At 51.9% G+C, this 20,431-nt stretch overlaps 1 protein-coding gene across 2 annotated transcripts in view; it reads left to right on the top strand.

The window, feature by feature from the left end:
• TNRC6C (trinucleotide repeat containing adaptor 6C) overlaps positions 1–20,431 on the top strand; it is a 71,786-nt gene that overhangs the window by 38,489 nt on the left and 12,866 nt on the right. For both annotated transcript variants that reach the window (XM_016143204.2, XM_036223050.1), the window contains exons 5-14: positions 3,658–3,870; positions 5,626–5,792; positions 8,598–8,678; positions 9,811–9,868; positions 11,303–11,445; positions 12,680–12,829; positions 14,214–14,360; positions 16,508–16,627; positions 18,781–18,864; positions 19,016–19,247. In XM_016143204.2, the coding sequence (XP_015998690.2) occupies positions 3,658–3,870; positions 5,626–5,792; positions 8,598–8,678; positions 9,811–9,868; positions 11,303–11,445; positions 12,680–12,829; positions 14,214–14,360; positions 16,508–16,627; positions 18,781–18,864; positions 19,016–19,247 (1,395 nt within the window). The remainder of the gene's footprint in view (positions 1–3,657; positions 3,871–5,625; positions 5,793–8,597; positions 8,679–9,810; positions 9,869–11,302; positions 11,446–12,679; positions 12,830–14,213; positions 14,361–16,507; positions 16,628–18,780; positions 18,865–19,015; positions 19,248–20,431) is intronic.

The following is a 20,431-nucleotide window of genomic DNA, read 5'->3' on the forward strand; positions in this document are numbered from 1 at the left end:
ACAAATACTCTAACCAGTGGCAGAGATCGTGTGACTGAATCATGGGAGAGGCAGGTCACCCGTTTGCTAAGTTAAATCTGGGAACACACTGCCTTTAGGAATTCCCTACCTGGGCAGGTAAAATGCACGTCATTTCCCTAAGTCTCGTTGAGAGCAGAAGCTGGAGAGCGTCGGCCGCCCTGCGGGACACCTGTCCTGCGCGCTCACCTGCCCTGTGCTCACCTCACCGTCTGGTGTAGACGATGCCAGAACAGCCCCCCGCAGACGGCGTGAGCCAGCTCGCTGCCGCCAGAGCCCAGCTGCTCGGCGCTGGACCTTCAGAAATAGATGCCGACCCCTCCCCCCGAGGGCCTCTATTTTAAGCACCATGCAGCGGTGACTAAGAGAAGAGCAATCTGAGCCTCTGTTTTGTATGCCCACGGAGCTTTACTCGGAGCTTTACTCGGTTTGGTTTGGATAGTATTGTGGGGGGACTTGGTAAGCGGGGCTGGAGTTGCAGGAGGTGGGGCCAGAGCGGGGGGCGGGAGATCCGTGTAAATGAGCAGGGGCTGCTGCTCGGGCCCAGCTCTGGGTACCCCCTCGCTTCAGAATGAGAAGCTGAGGAGCCGGTCGGCCACCCACATCTCAATAAGACAGATTTAGCACATTCAAAATCTGCATTAATGAGCTAAAATAAAAACCGAGATTTTTTTTCCCTTGTTTCTAATACCTGCCCTCTGTGCGACCCAGGAAGGCGGGCGAAAGACGCTCTCATGACACGGTGCTGGGCATCTCAGGGCCACATGGCCAGCTTTTGGAAAAGACCCTCGTCTGCAGACAGAGTCCCCTGAATTTGGAACAGAAGTGTCAAATAAATGGCATGAAACAAGGCATTCTTAAAAGTGGTACACTTCGCCATCGCACAGAGCAGACTCTTCTGCATAAAGCTTCACTTTATACCTATCTTGACTTCAAATATAAAAAATTGATCATGCTGTAGCTACTGATTCTGCTCTGCCCTCAATAAGCCAGTAGCCAACCAAGCATTAGAATGAATTTACATTACATGGAAAGAGCAGAAGCCCATCTCATTCACGGTTAAGTCACCACCTGAAATGCCGGGCACAGGGCAGGCACTCGGATGCTTAATCAGCTGAATTTGTAGTCCTTTGTCTTTTTCTTCCCTTCACTTAATTGTAATTGGCCACTTTTTAACTGAACTTTTTTTCCCAAAAAGGACCGCCTGCCACGCTTGTAAAATCATGTAAGTAGCATCCGTGGAACAAGCTTGAATTCATTTCTTATTTCACAGAAGAAAGATTGCCAGCTGCCGACTTACCTGTCTGTACTACTTAAGATAAGTCAGATATAGACTCTTTCCCTTGGTTCTGTTTCCTGGCCTCATCTGCTTTGGTCATTTTTATGTCAGTCTGCCATGTGTATACTACTTAGCACTTAACTGTCACCATTCTGATGGAAAGATGGAGAAGGTATATTTAAAACTGAATGAAACAACGTATACTGACAACATTTTTATTGTTATTTTATTCTGTATTTGTTCAATTGAGGAAGGGAGATAATGGTTTCTGAACCCCATGGTGCAGAAGTATTTTGCCAAAAAACATAATATTTGAAGGACTGTTTTAAAATTTTTTAACATCAATATTTTAAGCATGAGATAGAAATCTGTTCTGTCTCATTAAGCCCAAATTTTAAAAAATCTCTGTGAAATTAACAAAAGGCACACCAAAGTCACTTCAGCAATACACACTGAACAACAGAGATTGTTTATTTTAGAGGTACGTATTTAAGATTATCTTCTATCTGCTGAAAAGATCTAGCGTGCTTCTGTTTTTAACATCTCTTCTAGGACCTTTCGAGTGTCTGGTGGTACACACATTCTCACATATACTTTAGTTCGGCATTATAGGTAAATTACATTCTTGCCAGAGATCAACTTAAAATGGAAATACTGGCTTTTTTTTTTTCTTTTTTTTTTACTTTGAGTAATTATTCTTCCATTTGTTTTTAAGATTTTGAAACATGCTGCTTGCAAATCATTTGCCTTGTAAATAAAAATGTCCTGTAGAAATCTGTGTGCTTTAATAGAATTAAAAACTCTCTATGACTATCAATTAACTATAATTACCATAGTCTTGATATTTATTCTTAGTTTGGGTTTAGTTAAACAATGAGTATTGCCTTTCAAAGAAATTTGGAAGTATGAGACTGGCAAACAGATTTTAGGTGAATTCATTATTTAATTACCTATAATAAATCAGTGTTTTTACAGCCAGTTGACCTTTAGGAACACCTAAATTATTTTATCTTTATCCCAAAACATCCATAATTTTTATCAGCTATGTTTATGTTTCTGATTTAATTTTCCCCTTTCAATTTGTAAAATTACTTCTCCCAAAATACATTATTGTTTTCTTTGTAATTATAGGTAATAGTATAGTTAGCAATTGTCAACAATAACTGATTTGGGCTAACTTCCCCATTACTGGTAGTAATTTATGTACTATATTGCTCAGCATAGAGCTTGTAATTTAAAATGATTTATAGGTTGCATGTCTTTTTGTCATTAATCAATATTATTGCATTTTATTAGAATAAAGAGCATCAAGGGAACTAATTCCATGCTATTTTAGTCAGAAAATGAATGTTATATAATTGAGATGATAATATCCATGTTGCGACCATAGAATTTTAAATCTGGCTGCTTGCATCTTATGCCTTCTGGTCTTCAGCTAGCGTTTAAAACATTCTCATTCTGTCTTTGGGAAGCTATATGAAAATTGCAAGGGATAGGGAGCTATCAGTATGATTACCAATGGTGTCAAGCGAGCTTATGGGCGAAGCAAAATGATCAGAATTCGCATTAATTTGGAAAAATTAAGTTTACGTATGTAACATAAAAGGTAAATAGGGGAGACCTCACTGCTGCCTGGTCCCATGACCTCTTCTGTGCTACAGGTGGTAATGCCATAAGCCTTCTGGATTCACGAGGTCCCCTTATCAGGTACCAGCCCCTGATCAGGATGCTGTGGCGACTGGACTGGCCAAAGGAACGCAGGAGGAATTCCCAGAAAACCCTGATCCACAGTCCCTCCACTTAAAATATGTTCGCATACTTCAAGACAAAGACCTCAGGTCTCCCCCAGCCCCTCCCCCACCTCAGCGGTACCCGAGAACTGGACCTACTATGTCTGCACGTGTTTAATCTGCCGTCTTCTCATTCCCTCGGATCTGTGTCTTCGATGGTTGGTCAGAAGATAAGCAAGAATAATTTTTCAGTATATATTCACAACTTGTAAATTTTTCTTATAAGAAAATAATGTAACACAAAATTTCTTTTAGGCCATTACATATGATACCAGAAATTTTTTAAAAAGTGCTTCTTAACCATTAGTTTTAGACTGTTCTTTTAGACCCTGTTACGTCGCATTTAATCGTCTTTAGCGTTAAGGGACTTGCAGTTTTAAGTGGATGGGAGTCACGAGTGATAAAATTGCAAGTTTAAGAAGCTAAATGAATCTGATTAATGTCTCCTTTTCACTTTCTACTGAAAGCCATCCTAAATATTATCTCGGAATCATTCAGATTCAAAAATACCGTTGTTACTTTCTCTGTTTCACTTTTACCATTTTCTCTTTTCCTTGGTACCCCCTTCAGTTTCTTCAGGCTGGGGAGAAATGCCTAATGTTCATTCAAAGGCCGAAAATTCTTGGGGAGAACCATCCTCCCCTTCTACCCTGGTGGATAACGGCACAGCAGCATGGGGCAAGCCGCCCAGCAGCGGCAGCGGGTGGGACCAGCCCGCCGAAGCCGCCGTGCCGTTCGGGAGAGCCGGCGCGCCCACTTCCGCCCCAGCCCTGTGCAAACCAGGTGAGCCCAGCGTTCTGCCGGCCCGATTGGGCAGTTTTGAAGAGGGTCAGTGTTTTATTTAGAAGGATGTTTTTTACTGAAGTCTAAGAATGAATTTTTAGGACACTATCCTCATCTTATTTACACGTTAACATTACACTGAGACGGCAGAGACACATTTGCCAGGTCTGATGCGTGAGCACAGGAGCTCCAGCAGAAGCCCCGCCTGCCTTGTGAATGAATGAATCGGTCCATCAGCCAAGCAGTGCTGTCGCGTGTCTGCTGGAGACAGTCCCCCGCGTTCCCAATGCTCCGGCATTCTCCTTGCCGCCACTTGACACGGCTGGAACTTGCCGTTCGCTGAGCGAGCTGGGCAGGCCGGGCCGTCCGTCTGTCCTTTCCGAGACCCGGTTTCGAGGCACACTCACCTGCACGGCAGTCCGACGATTCCCGCCCTGCGTCCGCCTTGGAAGCAGAGGCATGCTTTGGGGGGCGCCAGGTTCGTGCTTTTCCTTTCCTTTTCTCAAAGGAAAGGAAAGTCGGTTTGCCTGTTCCTCGCGTTATCCAAAAGCGCGATGAGCAGACGTGCAATACGCCTTCTTACAAACGCCGAGGCCGCACGCGCCCGGGCGCGCCGTCACGTGTGCGTGTTCCGCAGCGTGACACAGCCGGCACCGGCGGGAGCGTGAGGGCGGCTGCCACTTTACGGCCAACGCTGCAGTTAACCGCTCGCGGGGCCGCAGAAGTGTCACGTGCTCTTCGAACGTCATTAAGTGTCTTAGGTTTTAAAATGCGGCTCGAGTGGTTCTACGTTTTGTCCCTTCGCTGACACTGGACACAGGGCTATGCTTCACGTACCCACCGTCCCGCTGGGTTGTTCACGCCATTCGTGCGACTTCCCGCGGCGCTCTAAAGGACGAGGCCGCTCCTGGGCGGTTAGACGGGCGTGCCGTTCCGAGGCGGCGTGTCTGTTTATCACTCGTTTTCGGAGACGCGATCACACGCCTGTCTGCCTGGTGCGCGTCACCCGACCTTCCTTGTCTCTCAGGCTCCAGCCGACGGTGCTGCCACCCCATCCTCGGCCTTCTTCATCTCCTCCCAGGAAGTGAAAATGTTAGGTAAACTTTGCAGCAGAAATCATGTCGTATTTTAAGAAAGGAGAAAAAATAATATCCTGGCATCAAAACCCAGTCCTCAGCGTGTAGCTCCATCTGCCCGAGGCCTCCGCTGTCTCCTCCCAGCTATTCCGGGAGCTCGTCAGCAACGGGCCCCCGGGGCCAGGCAGACCGGGCGCCTTCCCCGCGGTCCCCAGGCGACCCGCGTGGGCGCGCCGAAGCGGTGCCGCCCCACGCAGCCTCCTGCCGCGGGTTGAGGTCGGGCGAGCGTTAAGAACCTCAGGGAGGACAGTGAGGTTTTCAGGACGCTGCGTCTTCCCGGCCACTTGATAATATCACGTGGAGATCGCCACCTTCTCCGGTAGCGCCCAGGGTTTATTTTTAGAACGTTCATGCTTCGAAGTGATCTCTAGTCGGCGAGGGGGGTTCGGAACAGCACGCGCTCCAAATAGCTAGCATTTGAAGAAAAAAAAATACACACGTGTACATTGTGTATCTAATAGAGAAATTCAGTCCTTAAGTGCGGGGGAGAGGAAGTGCGGAAGAGGTAGGTGACAGGAAGCGCAGCCCTTCGTCCTGCCCTCCCGCCCCATGACGTCGCACGGCGCCCTGGCCTTCTGGAACGGGGAAGTTGACGCGCTCGTGTTCACTCTCTTTCTAGCTTCAAAATCTATGCAAGAAGGCTGGGGCAGTGGTGGGGACGACATGAGCCTCGGCCCCGGTCAGTGGGAAGACGAAGAAGGAGGCATGTGGAGCAACGCCGCCTCCCAGGAAAGCACCTCCTCCTGCAGCTCCTGGGGGAACGCCCCCAAGAAGGGACTCCAAAAGGTGCGTGGCGCCAGGACCCCGCGCCGGCGCGCCGCGGACACACGTGCGGTTTGACACGAGGGGAGGGGAGGGGGGCTCCCCTCAGCCTGGGGGGGGCGTCTGCTGGACACCGCTCGGTCGCTGTCGCAGCGAAGCAGGTGCAGGGACAGTCGCAGGAACACGGGGGCTGCAGGGAGCCGCCCCGCCCCGCCGTGCCCCCCCCACGCCTCCTGGGAGTTTCCGTGTCGGAAAATACAGTCGTTTTCTGTTAAAAGTACTGTTTATAGGAACATAGTGGGCGTGTTATCATTATTTTTTTATTTAATTTTTTTTTTATTTTGTAGGCGAGGCAACCCTTGGTTGACCTCACAGATTGCAAGGACCTTGTCAACTTACAATCCCTCATTTTTTATTTTTTATTATTATTATTATTTTATTTTATTTTATTATTATTTTTTATGCCCGCAGCACCTGGTCTTCCTAGGTGGTCTCTCATCCAAGTACTAACCAGGCCTGACCCTTGTTATTTTTTAGGTTAATAAATATTTTCTACATTTCTCAGTTTTAATTTCTAATATAGTAAATACCGGTAGACACAATCCATGTGGACATAAGTTCTTTAGGGTCCTTAACCTTTGAGAGGGTAGTAGGGTCCTGAGACCCGGAAGTCTGAGGACTTTGGAGGCAGACGTCAGGTTGCCCTAAAAGAAACAGGCAGCTGTCTGGGGACCTAAGTGAGGTCCTCAGCTCCTCTGCACACTGGGAGGAAGTCCATGTGCAGCGCAAATTTAAATACGAAAAACAAAAATATAGCAACATGAATGATTTTTAAAAAGTCTTGGCGTGGGAGAGTCCTTTCTGACTATGCTAAAAATCAAAAGGCCATAAAGTGAAAGACTTAGAAACCGTAGTAGGTAAACATAAAAACTACATGACAGAAAATATAATCCAAGTCAAAAGACAAATGGACAGCTGGAGAAAAAGTGTTTGTAACTCTTATCGCGGAGAGAGCTGTCTCCCATATGTGCATAAAAACGGTCCTAGGAACAGATTTGTTTTTAAATCAACCAGTAATCCAGTAGAAAAATAAGCAAAGAGCGTGGATAGATGAGCCATAGAAAAGGAAAACAGCTCCTGAACTTACGGAAGGACATCAGCCTGGCTCGCGAGGAGTTCGATGGACAACAGCCCTGAGAGATGCGCTTTTAACCTCTCAGACCAGCGCAAATGCAGACGTTTCATTTACATGCTCTGTCTGCAGAGCCATGCGACAGGCGGCCTCCCCTGCCCTGCTGGTGAGAACAGATATGAGTGAAACCCAGCGAAGGACAGTTCGCGTCAGAGTCACAAACACACCCACACTCAGGCACGGCAGCACTCGCGCTGGGCGTGGGCGCGGCAGGTGGCGTTTGTGTGCCGTTTACTAGCTTAGCTTTTTTGTTGTAAAAAAATGAAAATAAGTGTACATTGATGGGGTAACTAGCTAAATTATGCCACAGTCATATTACGGAAAGCTAAACAGAGTTTTTTGAAAGGAATTTTGTAAACACACGCTGATATGGAAAGATCACCAGAGAATACTGTTCATTAAAAAGGCCAGGTAGGAACAATGTGTGCGTAGCACACCACGCGTGCGTGTGAGTGCAGCACACACACTAGCGATGGCTTCTGCTGCATTAAAAACTCCGGAACGACAAGTAAGCAACTGCTGGAGTGGTTTCCTCGTGCAGAGAATGAGGCCTAAGAGACAGCAGGTGGGCGGGGGAAGATAATTTTATGGATACCTTTGTCTGCCTCCAAGTCATATGAACATAGTGACTGTTCCAAAAAATTAATTTTTTTAAACAAGCATTCAATTAGCAGTAAGCAGAACCCAGAAACTAAAATCAGGCTCTCTGAGCATAAGGAGTGGATGCAGACATCTAAAAGGAGGCTTTTTACATCAGGCCGCAAATAATCCAGTGAATGATAGGGCCAGAAATATCAAATTGGCAAATTAAAATATCGTGTCATCTTGGTGAGTCTGGCTGTGGCCTCATGGTAATGACTAAAATAGCCCCCAGATAAGCAGCTTGCGGGGGGAGGAGAGCCTGTTGGTTTAATACCCCCTTTTGTGCCCCATTCTGCGGTGAAGGCAGCTCGGTTTTGAAAAGCACTGAGAATATTTCTAGAGGAGGACTTTTCCGTATTGTATTATCGCATCATGAGCATCCTCGTAGTTCTAGAGTCAGAGGGAGGGCAGGGAGGAAAGGCTTCCCGCCGTGCTCGCTGGGCCCTGCGGTGCCGTTTGCGCCCACGGCCCCTCTCTCCCGTCCTCTGCATCCTAGTTCGCTTTTTTCTCTATGCAGATTAGTAGTTGAGTGAATAGTTATTAAAACTAACAGGTTTTTTGTCCCTCCTCGTTGCCTATGCATCTGTTGGAAAGAACCCTCCGCATCATGTCGCCTTTTAGAACAAAGCTTAGAAAGGGCAAAACCGTGTAATCTTGAGGGCACTTCACGTCGTATCCGCCTAGGGCCGTGTTCAAGGCGGCAGTGATGACGATTCGTTGATAATGGAGGCGGCACGTATCTGCGATGCACCCAGTTCAGTCTCTGGAGAGGAGAAGTGATTATCGGGCCTTCTTAAGCCCGTGAATCGCGTGCACCCTGCAGCCTTCCGCAGTGCTAGCCACGAGCCACGGGCAGGGGCCTTGCGGAGTTCAGCACTGTCAGCGTTAACACGAAACGGTCCCGTGACTGTAACACCCCCGCGAATTGTAGGCAGCCCCCGTTTCTAGAAGGAACGCGCGACTCATGGGCTCTCCCTTGCTCGCACTTTTTCCAGGGCATGAAGACGGCCGGCAAGCAGGACGAGACCTGGGTCGTGAACCGGCTCGTCAAACAACTCACAGACATGGGCTTCCCGGTGACTGCGCTCTCTCGTTTTACTGCTCCCCCCGCGTGTGGCCCTGTTGTGCCCCGTCCCCGTTTGCGATGTGTGACGGGGCTGAGGTTGGGGTCATAACCCGGCTCCTAAATTTCCCTTCACCTGGGCACCCGCGTGCAGGGGTCACTGCTCTGAACTAGAGCACAGAGCCCCGTCGCCCCCAGCAAGAAAGGTGTGGGAAATGCAGGGTGGTTTTTAACTCTCACTGGTTTATACAGTTTTCTCTATTTTTCGTTTATACTTAAAAGTTAGCTTGTATTAGTTTATGCAGCAGACTGGCAAAGGTCACGAGAGAAAACGGGGTGAAGTAAAAGCTTCGTGTCCAGGGAGAGAGCTCACCAAACCTGTGTGGCCCCTGAGTGTCCAGTCACGTGCAGGGACAGTTCAGAATCACAGGGTGCTCCTCTGGAAACGTGTCACAGTCCGTCCAGTCCCGAAGGCCGAACGTCGAGGGTCCAGGCAGCGGGGAGCCGCCCGCCCCTGCCGTCTGGGCCCTCCGATCTTTGCCCACACCAGTGTTTACCTGCTCGTTTCCGCGATGTCGCTGAGGAGCGAGTCCCGCTCGGGCCCTGTCTAGAGGGGGGCAGCACGTGCTCCACGTGGCCTCCGACGCGGGGCGGGGCAGGTGGCTGGGCGGCCCAGCCCGGTCCTGTACGAAATGCTGGGAGGAAGAGTCATGGCCGCCCAGGAGGCCACATTCACCCAGCGGCTCCTGCGCCGGTCTGTGCGTCACGGGGTCGTTGTCCGAATGAATCTACCTGTCCCGTGTTTACATTTCTTGGCGAGAAGTAGCTGGCAGCAGAGCCTGGAGCCCGTGGCTCAGAGAAGGAGCCTCCGCGCTCTGCCTCTCACAGCGACTGCCCCACCGCGGCCGGCACGAGAGGGGCACGGAGAGGGGCGGCTCGCGAGCGCGGGGGCCCGTCCCGCCGCAGTGCCCGCGTGTGCGCACGCCGGCGGCGCCGCAGGGACAAAGAAAAGTATTTCCAGCCCCCAAACCTAATGACGTTAGGTTAATGCCGCAGCATACCCCCCTAAGCTGATAGTGATCGACTGCGTGTGAGCATTCCCTTCGTAACGCGCGATTCTAACGAAAGCTCCGTTTCCCACACAGAGAGAGCCAGCTGAAGAGGCCTTGAAGAGTAATAATATGAATCTTGATCAGGCCATGAGTGAGTAATGTGACACCCTTAAAGTCACTTTTTCTGAAGGTTCAAGTTTGTGGAGTTTGGGTTTTCAGAAGCGTTTCATTGTAGTCGCAGGTTCGCAGCTGAGTACCTGCTGGGTGGACAGGACCAGGCCACGGCGAAGGAGTGGCCACGTGATGTACGCTAACCGCGTAGCGAGTCTCTTGGGACTGGTGGGCTCTGGGGACGAATGGCCAGATACCACATTGAAGCATGTTTGCTTTTTAAGTTTTTTTCCAGAGCTTCGACAAATAGATAAATTCGTTGCCCTCTGTTTCGAGGGGAAATAATAATGACCCTCATGGGAAAGGCGCCAGGCCCTCACGCCCATACTGAGAGACACTCCTCGCTCGCTCCTGGCCCAGGACGGCCTGGCTCGGGCCAGCGGGAGCGCAGCCATGCCGGCCGGGCGCTTACCTCGTAGAGGGTGCCAGCGAGCAGGCACCCCGGTTCTGGAGCCACCTTCAAAATAGTGATAATTACATTAAACAGTTCCATGTGAAATAGAGCCGGTCCCCGTTACTCGTGGAGCCTGTGTCCCGTGAGGTCACTGCAGACGCCCAAGCAGTAAGCCACCGAGCTGCCGCTCCCAGGGGCACGGGCTGGGGGCCGCCGGCCTGTCAGTGTGTGTTTCTGTTTAAACACACCTTGTCCAACACGTATTTCTCTAAAGTAATCACGTGCCTTCTTTCTTCATAACAACTCATTAGCCGAGAAGGCCGTCACGTGTTTCTGGGCCTCGGTCATGGGGCCACAAATTTCTTTGGCTTCTAAACTCACACCAGTGCCGTTGGCTTTACTCTTTTTTTTAAATCATTCATCTTGCGAATCCGCAGATTCAGGCACTTCTCCACCTTTCCCTTAGCTTTGTCGCACACCGCGGAGGTCACGTGGGCACTTTCCGAGTGGCCTCACACGCACACACACGGGTGACTTGTCTCTTTTCCTGGATGCGCCGTGGCGTTGACTCAGTAGCGCTGACGTGGCACGGCGCTGTCGCTCACGCCTGAACCACACGGCCCTAACACGCGTCTCCGCGGGCCGTTGTGGCCTCTGCCTCCAGGAGCACAGCGCTGTGCTTGGGGCCTTTTTAAACGGCCAAATCGCCAACAGAAAGCTCAAAATGGGGAAAACGTGACACTAAGTAGACCACAGAGAGCGCACTTGTTTGCCGCCCGAGAGCCGGAGCGGGACGCAGGGCGTCATCCTGTTCAACCCGAGCTGACGCCAGCGGGGAGGAGGGGCGTGCGTCCCAGGGAGAGGCCAGCGGCGCCCCTGAGTGGCCGTGCGGCTGGGCGGAGCAAGGGCCACGGCCCGTTTCCCCGGGGCCCGGGGTCTCAGGTCGCCTTGCCCTCAGTGGCACAGGCCGTCCTCCTCGGGCGCTTTGTCTCAAGTGCCGCTCTGCTCTGTGTGCTCCAGGCGCTCTGCTGGAAAAGAAGGTGGACATGGACAAGCGTGGACTGGGGGTGACCGACTACAATGGAATGGTCACCAAAGCCCTTGGCTGCCGCCCACCGACCTCCAAAGAGTCTTCCGTGGACCGCCCCACCTTTCTCGACAAGGTATGGATTGAGGTCGCTCTGCCTGTCTAGCAGCATACCTGGAAGCCAGGCTAGAAACTTGCTGGGCTGTAACATTTAAGCGATTTTTACCCCCATTTTTTCTAGTATGTGTAAATGTTTAACTCCAAAGAGGTAGTGTTTTATTTCCTACATACAAGGAATAAAAAATACTGAAATTCATCTTATTGGGTGAACGCACCAGAGTTATCTGCTTCAGTTTGTGCACTAGACGAGGGACATCAAATTTCCACGTCACCGTCATATTTCATATGCGCAGTTCGTCCAACCAGAAACGACGCGTTGCATGTTGAATCTCAGAAAAGGGGACTAGAGCGTGCTGGCGTCTGGGGGGGGTCGTCCCCTCGGATGTCAACGAGCCCAGTCACCAGTTCGCTCCTTTCAGTATCGTCCTGCAGTAATGTCCCCTCTCTAGACGGGTGTGACTTCAGACTTGGGGAGACGGCATCACATCAAATTCCATCAAATTAGGGAAAGGCCCACAGGAGAAGAGATGGGGCTCCATCTCTGTTCCCAAAGACGCTGGGTCCTTCGCCCCACGCTCCGCTGCCGGAAGCTGGAGCGAGGCCCGTGCCTGCCCCGCCCTGCACCAGGGCAGCCAGGTTCTGATCCCAGGCGCCCGGTGACGTTGGAATTTAAGTGCGGGATGATACCACAGGCTCATCGCGAAGTTAGACAAAGTAAATTTGCAAAGGGCCTGGCACATAGCGTGACCTCAATAAATGCAAAGAAAATTAATAGGATTCTGTTTTAGCACTTACTGAGTATTAGGTTAAACCGTATGAAGTTGCTGGGTCGTAGGCCAAAAACAGTTGAACGTCAGCAGAATTCCACCTCGTATATACTTAGAGCCTTGGTAACAACTCCTCCAAAGGAACCCGTTGATTTGAAAACGTTTGTGAAGTGTTTTCCAGTCAGACTTGTCTCGTTCTCCTGACGCCCGCCCGTAGGCAGGGTCGGTGGCGGATGAGGATGTTATTAGCGAATAGATGTGTTTGTAAAGTGATCCTTACAATGCGAACAGCATCTTAATCCTGTTTCTCTCTTTTCTTTTTCCCCTCTTCCTTTTGCTCATGCTCTCCATCTGTCGTTATCTGCTTTTTTGATCTTTTAATTCTTTCTTCATCCATACCCCTCACACGTCCTTGGGAAACTGCTTTGTGCTCTGTCTGCGGATGCACACCGCACACAGCTCACCCTTTCTTTCTCCAATCAGGACGGCGGCCTCGTGGAAGAGCCCACGACTTCACCATTTTTGCCTTCACCAAGCCTGAAGCCCCCCCTTTCAAACAGCGCACTCCCTAGCCAGGCCCTAGGCGGGATGGCCTCAGGGCTGGGCATGCAAAACTTGAATTCTTCTAGACAGGTAAGGCTGTTGGGAGAGGGCCACTGTGGTCTCCCTGTCACCTGTCACCTGCCTTTGCAAAGAGTCTGAAGCGTGCCCTTCCTTATTTTAATCAGTACCTGTATTTTAAAATGTGACTGAACACGTAAAGGTAGTCGAAATGCACTAAGCATGTCTTTTCCAATGATGCGCTGGTGTCAAGAGTTGGTCCAGTTCTTGAGATTTAACCATGATATAAGAAGGAAATGCTTCAAAATTACATTTCTCTTTTACGTAACTAAAACGCGATTTGAGTGCCACGGCCTTGGTACCAACTCACTGCTCGTTTAAATGATACGTATAGCGGAGTGGCCTTCAGTCGCCAGGTCCATTTATAGGCCGAAACCTTAATACACTGCTCTGCAGGACAATACCACGTCCTGTCCTCTTCCCAGAAAGAGAGGCGACATCTCTTTTCAGGCCCTGGTGATTTTTCAGAGAGTCGCATGAGCATTTCTGCCCTGCCTGTGGCCCTTCTGGGGACGTCGGAGTCATCGTCACCGTCCGACGTCCCCGGAGGGAGCACCTGAGGGCTTTGAACAATTCATTCTCTGAGCCGCTCCCCGCCCCAGACCCTCTGGAATGAAATGCCGTGCGAGCAAGTCCTGCTTTTCCCGTCGGCAGAACCTCCCTGCTCACTGATTTTCTCACGGACGAGGCCGGCGTGCGCGCGCACGTGCACACACCCCTCCGAGACGTCTCTTTGCCCAGATGTGTCGAGGGGGCGAGCGGTCCCGTGTGTGCCAGCCGTCAGCCTCTTCCCCTGTCGGCAGCGCCCCAGTCTCCAGGGCCCCATAGTCCTACGTCGCTAATCCTGGGGGGGGTGTCGTGGGACGTGGGCGCGTCACATGCTCTGCCACCTGGCAGTGCCCCGCCCGCGCCGAGCGGGCCCCAGGAGACGGGAAGTGTGCATGCGCGTGCAGGCAGTTACTGCCCGATCCCGGGGCCCGGCCGTCCATTCGGTTTCAGGTTTCGTTGTTGGAATAATAGTTACGTTTCGTATCTGAAAACGTGGCTGTTCTCTCAGGTTAGGAAGCCGCGCGCATTGTGACGCTCTAACTCGTGACAGACACCCTTCGGGGACCGTGTCTGGTCCAGACAGCCGTGCGTGGTGCTCTCGGTGGCGGCACTGAATTGCCACAGATCCTTCTGTTGTGAGAGCCTCGTTTTGACACTTTAAACCCGGCGCTGGGGTCTGCGATTTACAAACACAGGCAGCTTCACAGGCTGAGTTGGAACACACAAAAATTCACTTCGCTGCGAGTTGACGGTGGTAGGAAGTGGAAGCCACGTTGCGTCCCCACTTAGGAAGACAAATCGTGTCGCCCCGACTCTGATGCCGCTGTCCCCCTCCCTCTCCCTGCAGATACCGAGTGGCAGTCTGGGTATGTTTGGCAGCAGCGGAGCAGCACAAGCCAGGACCATGCCACAGCCGCCGCCGCCGCCCGTGCCGCCTCTGAGCTCCTCCCAGCCCAGTCTCCGTGCTCAAGTGCCTCAGTTTCTATCCCCTCAGGTCAGACGCGCGCCCCGGCGTCACCGAGTGAGGCCACGCGAGCGCGGGCCTCTGCGGTGGCTTGTGCCACAGCGACATCACTTTTAAAATGAGAGCAAGTTAACCCACAGCTAAGAGCAGGCCTCGGGGCTTGATCCGGCGTCCGGTTCTCCTGGGCCAGAGGCATTCTGGGAATCGCTCCCGGGAGTGCCCCGGCCCTGCAGCCAGGGCCAGCCCCGACCACGGACACGGCCCAGCGAGGTGTCCTGGGGCGGTGGCAGAGGAATGCAGCCAGCCAGGACTGTTTTGTAGGACAGAGGAGAAACTGCCCAGAGCACTCAGGGGTGGCCCGTGCTTTAGCGAGAAAATGTGTTAACATAGAACAGTTTGCGTGTTACAGACTTTCAAGTGAGTTTATTTGCGCTAGGTCATTTTTGTTCATAAGTTCTTTTCGAAAAGATCAAAGAGAATTAAAGAAAAGGCCATTGTTGTTTTACGTAGCTCTAAAGCATAACATTAATTTTCCATGTTAATACTGTTTATTTTGAGAACATTCTATAATCACGGACTTTGGACTGAGTTTTCAGTTACACTTGACCCTTGAACCACGTGGGGTGAACCGCGCAAGTTCACTCGTACGTGGGTCCCATGCAGTTCAAACCCACGTTGAACTGTCTTTGATCTATGGTTGGGACTCTGAGTACACAGGAGGCCAGCTTAAGTCACATACAGATTTTGGATGCAGGGTGCTGGGGCCGTACCCGCCACACTGTTCTAGGGTCAACTGTCCCACCCTTACTCCTTACAAGGACTACACGGTGACCTAGTCTAGTGATATGTTATAAAATTATCTGGGAGTGGTTATTACTGTAGAATTGTTTGAAGCCAGATTCCTGCCCTGAGTTGAGATGGCTGAAACCTGGGTGAAATAATAGTTACATTCACTAGTCAGGATGCAGAGTAAACGGCTGCACCAACGAGGACCCCCAGATCCAGGAGTGTAGACGGGACGCTGCGTCCTCGCATGTCCAGCGCGGGAGGCGACAGCTCAGGGCCTGGGTGCGGCTCAGCCACAGCCCTCCCGGCGGCCGGGGCAGTGAGAGTCCGGGCAGCCCCTTGCTGCCACGGCCGGGCAACCCCAAACCTGACGGCGCAGCCGCTCCAGCGTGAGGGGCGGAGGGGACAGGTGGGTCCTGGGGGATGGCAGCGTCTGCTCCAAGGTCGGCAAACCAGCGCGTGCGTCCCCAGTGTCAGCCATCTGGTGCCACCCCTGTGACTGCGCTCTTACAGAACACGTTTTCTTTCGGTCGGCTCGCCTTAGTTTAGATAAATTTATCCTTCAAGAAAACTTCACGTGTTTACCATTAATGGAAAAAGCAGCATTTTCCTGATACCCGTTAGACAACTATTGAAGTGAAAACTGCTCGCCCACATTCTACCTAGAATCGTCCTGCGTAAACGCTGTGGCAAAGGGACGCCACACGTGGCAGGAGCGTGGAAAGAGCCAGTGCCGTGCGCCCGACTGGCTCCGAGCGATGAAGGCCGGGTGGGGGGCACCCCGAGTGGGGCGCGGACTGACGGTCAAGGCCGGGCTGGCGGGCCACGCGAGTGCATCACCGCAGGCCAGGCCGGGGGCAGCCGTGCCCGCCGGGAGGCCTGTCGGCCCCCTTGAGCGGGGGCACCGCCCCCCCGAGCGCGCAAACCTGGGACGAGCCCCTGTGGGGTGGCGTGGTGCCGTCTGCAGAAAAGCAGCTGCCTCCCCGGGCCCTCCCCGTCAGTCACCAGCCTTCAGTGATGCCGTTTACCGTCCCTCTGACAGAAGAGGAAGTCAGTTGCTGGTAGGAGTGACCCAGAGTCACTCCCAGAAAAGAAATTAGGAAGTTCAGTCATATCTATGTTAATTCATAGCTAGAAATTTAATTCATAAGTAAAACATCTGGAGAAAGCGAGCGCTCCCCTTCGCCCATCCCCCAGCTGCCTGCTTTCCTTCCCCATTCTTCACAGAAGCATGCTGACTAATGTTAAAGGGCCTGCCAACTTAGTGGCTTTCGAAGTCCACTCATGAGACAAATACAGTCGTCATTAATCAGTTTTGAATCTCGAAACCACGCAGACAAGTAGATACCTCTAGCGATTCAACGCCTAATGCTACGTTTTGTGTCAAACAGGTTCAAGCACAGCTTTTGCAGTTTGCAGCAAAAAACATTGGTCTCAACCCTGCACTATTAACCTCGCCAATTAACCCTCAGCATATGACGATGTTGAACCAGCTCTATCAGCTGCAGCTGGTGAGTGGACAGACCCGTGCGGGTTCTAGAGCAGGGCGCTCTGCGGACGGTGCCGCGGGGGACGTGCACGGGACGTGCCCACAGCGCACCCGCTGGCTGACCGAGCTGGTCAGGACGGCGCCTCTCCCCGTCGGGGAATGACACTGAGACTCGCGCGACGGTTTTAAACTGTCGAAAGAACTAGGACGCTTTCCGCTTCGGGCGTGTTCCCTGAGCTCTGTAAGTCCTTCGGCTCCGTCGCGTTCACCGAGTCGCCCAGATCTGCCGATGAGACGCGTCTCCACTTGAGCTCTCAGCCGGCCTTTCCCATCCAGTCTCTCGTCTCAGCCACAGAACACAAAAACCATTTCAGTGGCGTTTTCTAAATTCTGTCAAGGATGGCACACAGATGTCAGTCTCAAAGCATAAGAGAGAAGCTACTTCATCACACCCGTAGGTGCCTCAGAAATTAGGACGTAGTTTTCTCTCAGAATCCCTGCTGAGAAAGGCTGGTGTAACCTAGCGATCCTTGAAGGTTTTATAATTTAACGTACCTTGAACTTTGAATGTTCAACAGTCTTGTTTCTTTTACCATAATGCCACGTCATCGTGCCCCTAGATGCATGCTGACCACAAAGGCACCCAAGGACTCAGGGTGTCATTTCTCTTTGATACGTTGACACCTGATTTATTTAGATGTCCAAGAACTTCTTTCTCTCCTAGAAAATGACCAGGTATCATGAAGGAAAAAAACATTTTCAATAGATAAACCCATTGTCATCAAACCATTACGTACGCAAGAGTCCTGGGCCCCCTCAGTCCTGACCCGTCCCTGTCAGACACACGTCTAACCAGTTTGGGTGTCTGGTTTCCCAGGAAGTAGGATGGAGGAGGAAAGGGTCCCAGAGACGAGTCATAGCGTTGACGAGGTACACGGAGCTCCGGACGCAGGGGGCAGGGCTGTGGCTGGACTCTGGGGGCTGTTTCTTCATCCATGAGAGGGTGACGGGCGCTGTGCCATGTGGCGTGAGGCTTCCTGCGGCCTGAGAGCTGTCGCGGGCGGTTCAGGGCACAGCACTGTTGCTTTTACAGCCGACAGCAGTGGGAAACAACCTTGACCTCAAAGCATGTTAGTTACGACTCCGGCCATAGTGGAAAATAGCTTCCTGCTCCTCCATGACGCGGAGAACACTGCTGTATTCCGACGTGACGTAGCCGTTGTCATACTGATGGTCTAGAATCTTCTTCATGCAGTAGTTTTACTGACTCCCTATAGTTTGAAGGACACCCTGAAAATGCTGAATTATGTTCAATAAGTTCAGATTTTAAATCAGTTTTATATTTTTTTTTTCAGAAAAATTGGTAAAGTTTCAGTATATTCTTAGCTTATGTTTTAGGGCCTATAATGATTCACTTAAGCGAAATATTTTATTTCTCCATAATTTCCAGAATAATGAGGCATTTCCAATGTTATGATCGCTACCTTTATTTGGATTCTATTTCAATATATCCCCTTGCCAGAAATGTCCCAGAACAGCTATGTTGGATGAAAAAAATTTATGACATTCAGTCAACATTTTGAAAGTCAGATGATCAGACCTTCTGCATCTGTGCACAGAAGAGTCGCAATGATTTCAGCCGGCATCGTAGACGGGGTCTGTGTGACGGACGTGGCGGGGTCTGTATGTCAGGCGCCGCGTGGGCCGAGACTGTCACGTGGCCCCTGGTTCTTACGAGCCCGTCCGAGACAGCAGTCACCACTGTTCTGCCACCTTTTCTGGACAACGTTAGTTCGTATCACTTTAAGAATAAATAGTTTTTCATTTTACCCTCATTTCTTTTTTATTTTAGTTTGTATGAGTCAAGCAGAAGAATTTTGACCTCTTCCTTAACTGAAAAACATTTATTGACAAACGTGATTACCAGCTCTAAGCAGGGGTACTGACTGGGTTATTTCGTAAAAACCAGCACACTACCAATGTTGTGGAAACATTTTTTTCCTTTTAAAAACATTTTTTACATCACAGTATGGTAAGGGGACCGCGGTGGCCGCTGTCCTCCAGCCTGAGTGGCAGGGGGAGTTTGGCCACTTTCCCTGTTTTCAAACTCGCGCACTGAAATGGAACCGTCCGCCGTGGCCGCCTCGCGATCCCTTGGTGCTTTCCTCCCAACAGGCGTACCAACGTTTACAGATCCAGCAGCAGATGTTGCAGGCCCAGCGCACTGTTTCCGGACCCATGAGACAGCAGGAGCAGCAAGTAGGTGTCACCGGCCGGAAGCCCGGGCTCCGGTCTTCGCCGGTCCCGGGCCGGGGAGGGGGTCGGCCCAGGGAGGGGTGGCCCGGGCGTGGAAACGGTGGAGCCCGACGCGCGGCGTTTCCACCCCGCTGACGGGCGTCTCCGCCGCCAGGTTGCGCGCACAATCACTAACCTGCAGCAGCAGATCCAGCAGCACCAGCGCCAGCTGGCCCAGGCCCTGCTCGTGAAGCCGCCGCCGCCCCCGCCGCACCTGCCTCTGCACCCCTCTGCAGGCAAATCGGCCATGGAGAGCTTCCCCCCGCACCCCCAGGCCCCCGGCCTGCCCGACCTGCAGACCAAAGAGCAGCAGTCTTCACCCAGCACCTTCGCTCCTTACCCTCTCGGTGAGTCTCGGGGTCCGAGCCGCCGCCCCGGCGGTGTGTGTGCCGGGCGGGCCTGCGTCCACGGGCGGAACGGCCGGCGGGGCTGTCTGCGGGCCGCTTCGGGAGCGCCGGGCAGGGCCGGCGCCGTGAACGCTCCAGTGCGAGAGCCTTCGGGCGCGGCGCCGGCGACAGCCGCCGGTGACCTTACGTCCTGTGCCGGACCTGCAGTCCGCTCGGCTCCTGGTTCCCCGCCGACTTCCCGCGGCGGCCACTGTCCTCCAGCCTGAGCGGCAGGGGGAGTTTGGAGCGGTTTTGCAGTGGAGGTGGCTGGACGTCTATGAATCAGGCCTCGACAAGTGGCCCGGTCAGCCTGCACGCACTGCCCCTCGCTGTAGGGAGCACACTCAGCACTTGCCACCCACCGGGCAGTGGGACACGCTGCCACCCTCGGGCGTAGGGCTGGCCAGGAGAGGACGCCGGGGCCCTGCGGGCTTGTCTGTCTGTTGGCTGGTCAAGCCTGGGGCCCCGGAGGGAGTCAGGAGCCCAGGAGATGCAACCCCCCGGGGCGAAGGCCAGCGCGTGGGAGCAAATTCGCTGCCCGCGGATAGTGTCCTTTCTCCGCTCCTACCAAATCGCCCTGACGAGAGTGGGAGTACTTGCCTCAAGGTTTTCTAAGGATTAAGCAAATTAATACGTAAAGGTCTTAGGATGGTGCCTAGCACTTAGCAAGTACCTTGTGTAACGTTAGCTGTTTATGTAAACACTTCTCGTTTTAGGGATAATTGTCTTAGAAACAGATTTGCTTCTATTACCCTAAAATGCTTTGCCTCCAGCTTCCTAGTATCCATCTGTCCTCTCAACCTGCATTTGGAAAATAAAGTGCACTAGTCTTTATTCTTAAAGATTTTTTTCTGAGTACAAATGAAAGAATTAGTGCAGTGAATCTTCAAAATTAGATGTAAAACAATTTTGATAAAATCTCATAATAGTCACATTAAAGTTCCTTACACGTCGCTCGATGTTGAATTCATCAGCTCCTTCCGAGCACTTGGTAAACTTGGTTCACTGGAGGTAGGACCGCATCGCCCCGGCCAGCGTGCTGTGGGCGGGGCTTTAGAACACGCCTCGGAACTCCGAGAGCGGTTCCTACCCGGGCCCCCGAGGCCAGAAAAGCTTTTCCCAATTGTTCCGGTTTCCTGTGGACG

This window comes from Rousettus aegyptiacus, unplaced genomic scaffold (genome assembly GCF_014176215.1).
Source record: "Rousettus aegyptiacus isolate mRouAeg1 unplaced genomic scaffold, mRouAeg1.p scaffold_m13_p_6, whole genome shotgun sequence".
NCBI classification, from domain to species: Eukaryota; Metazoa; Chordata; class Mammalia; order Chiroptera; family Pteropodidae; genus Rousettus; species Rousettus aegyptiacus.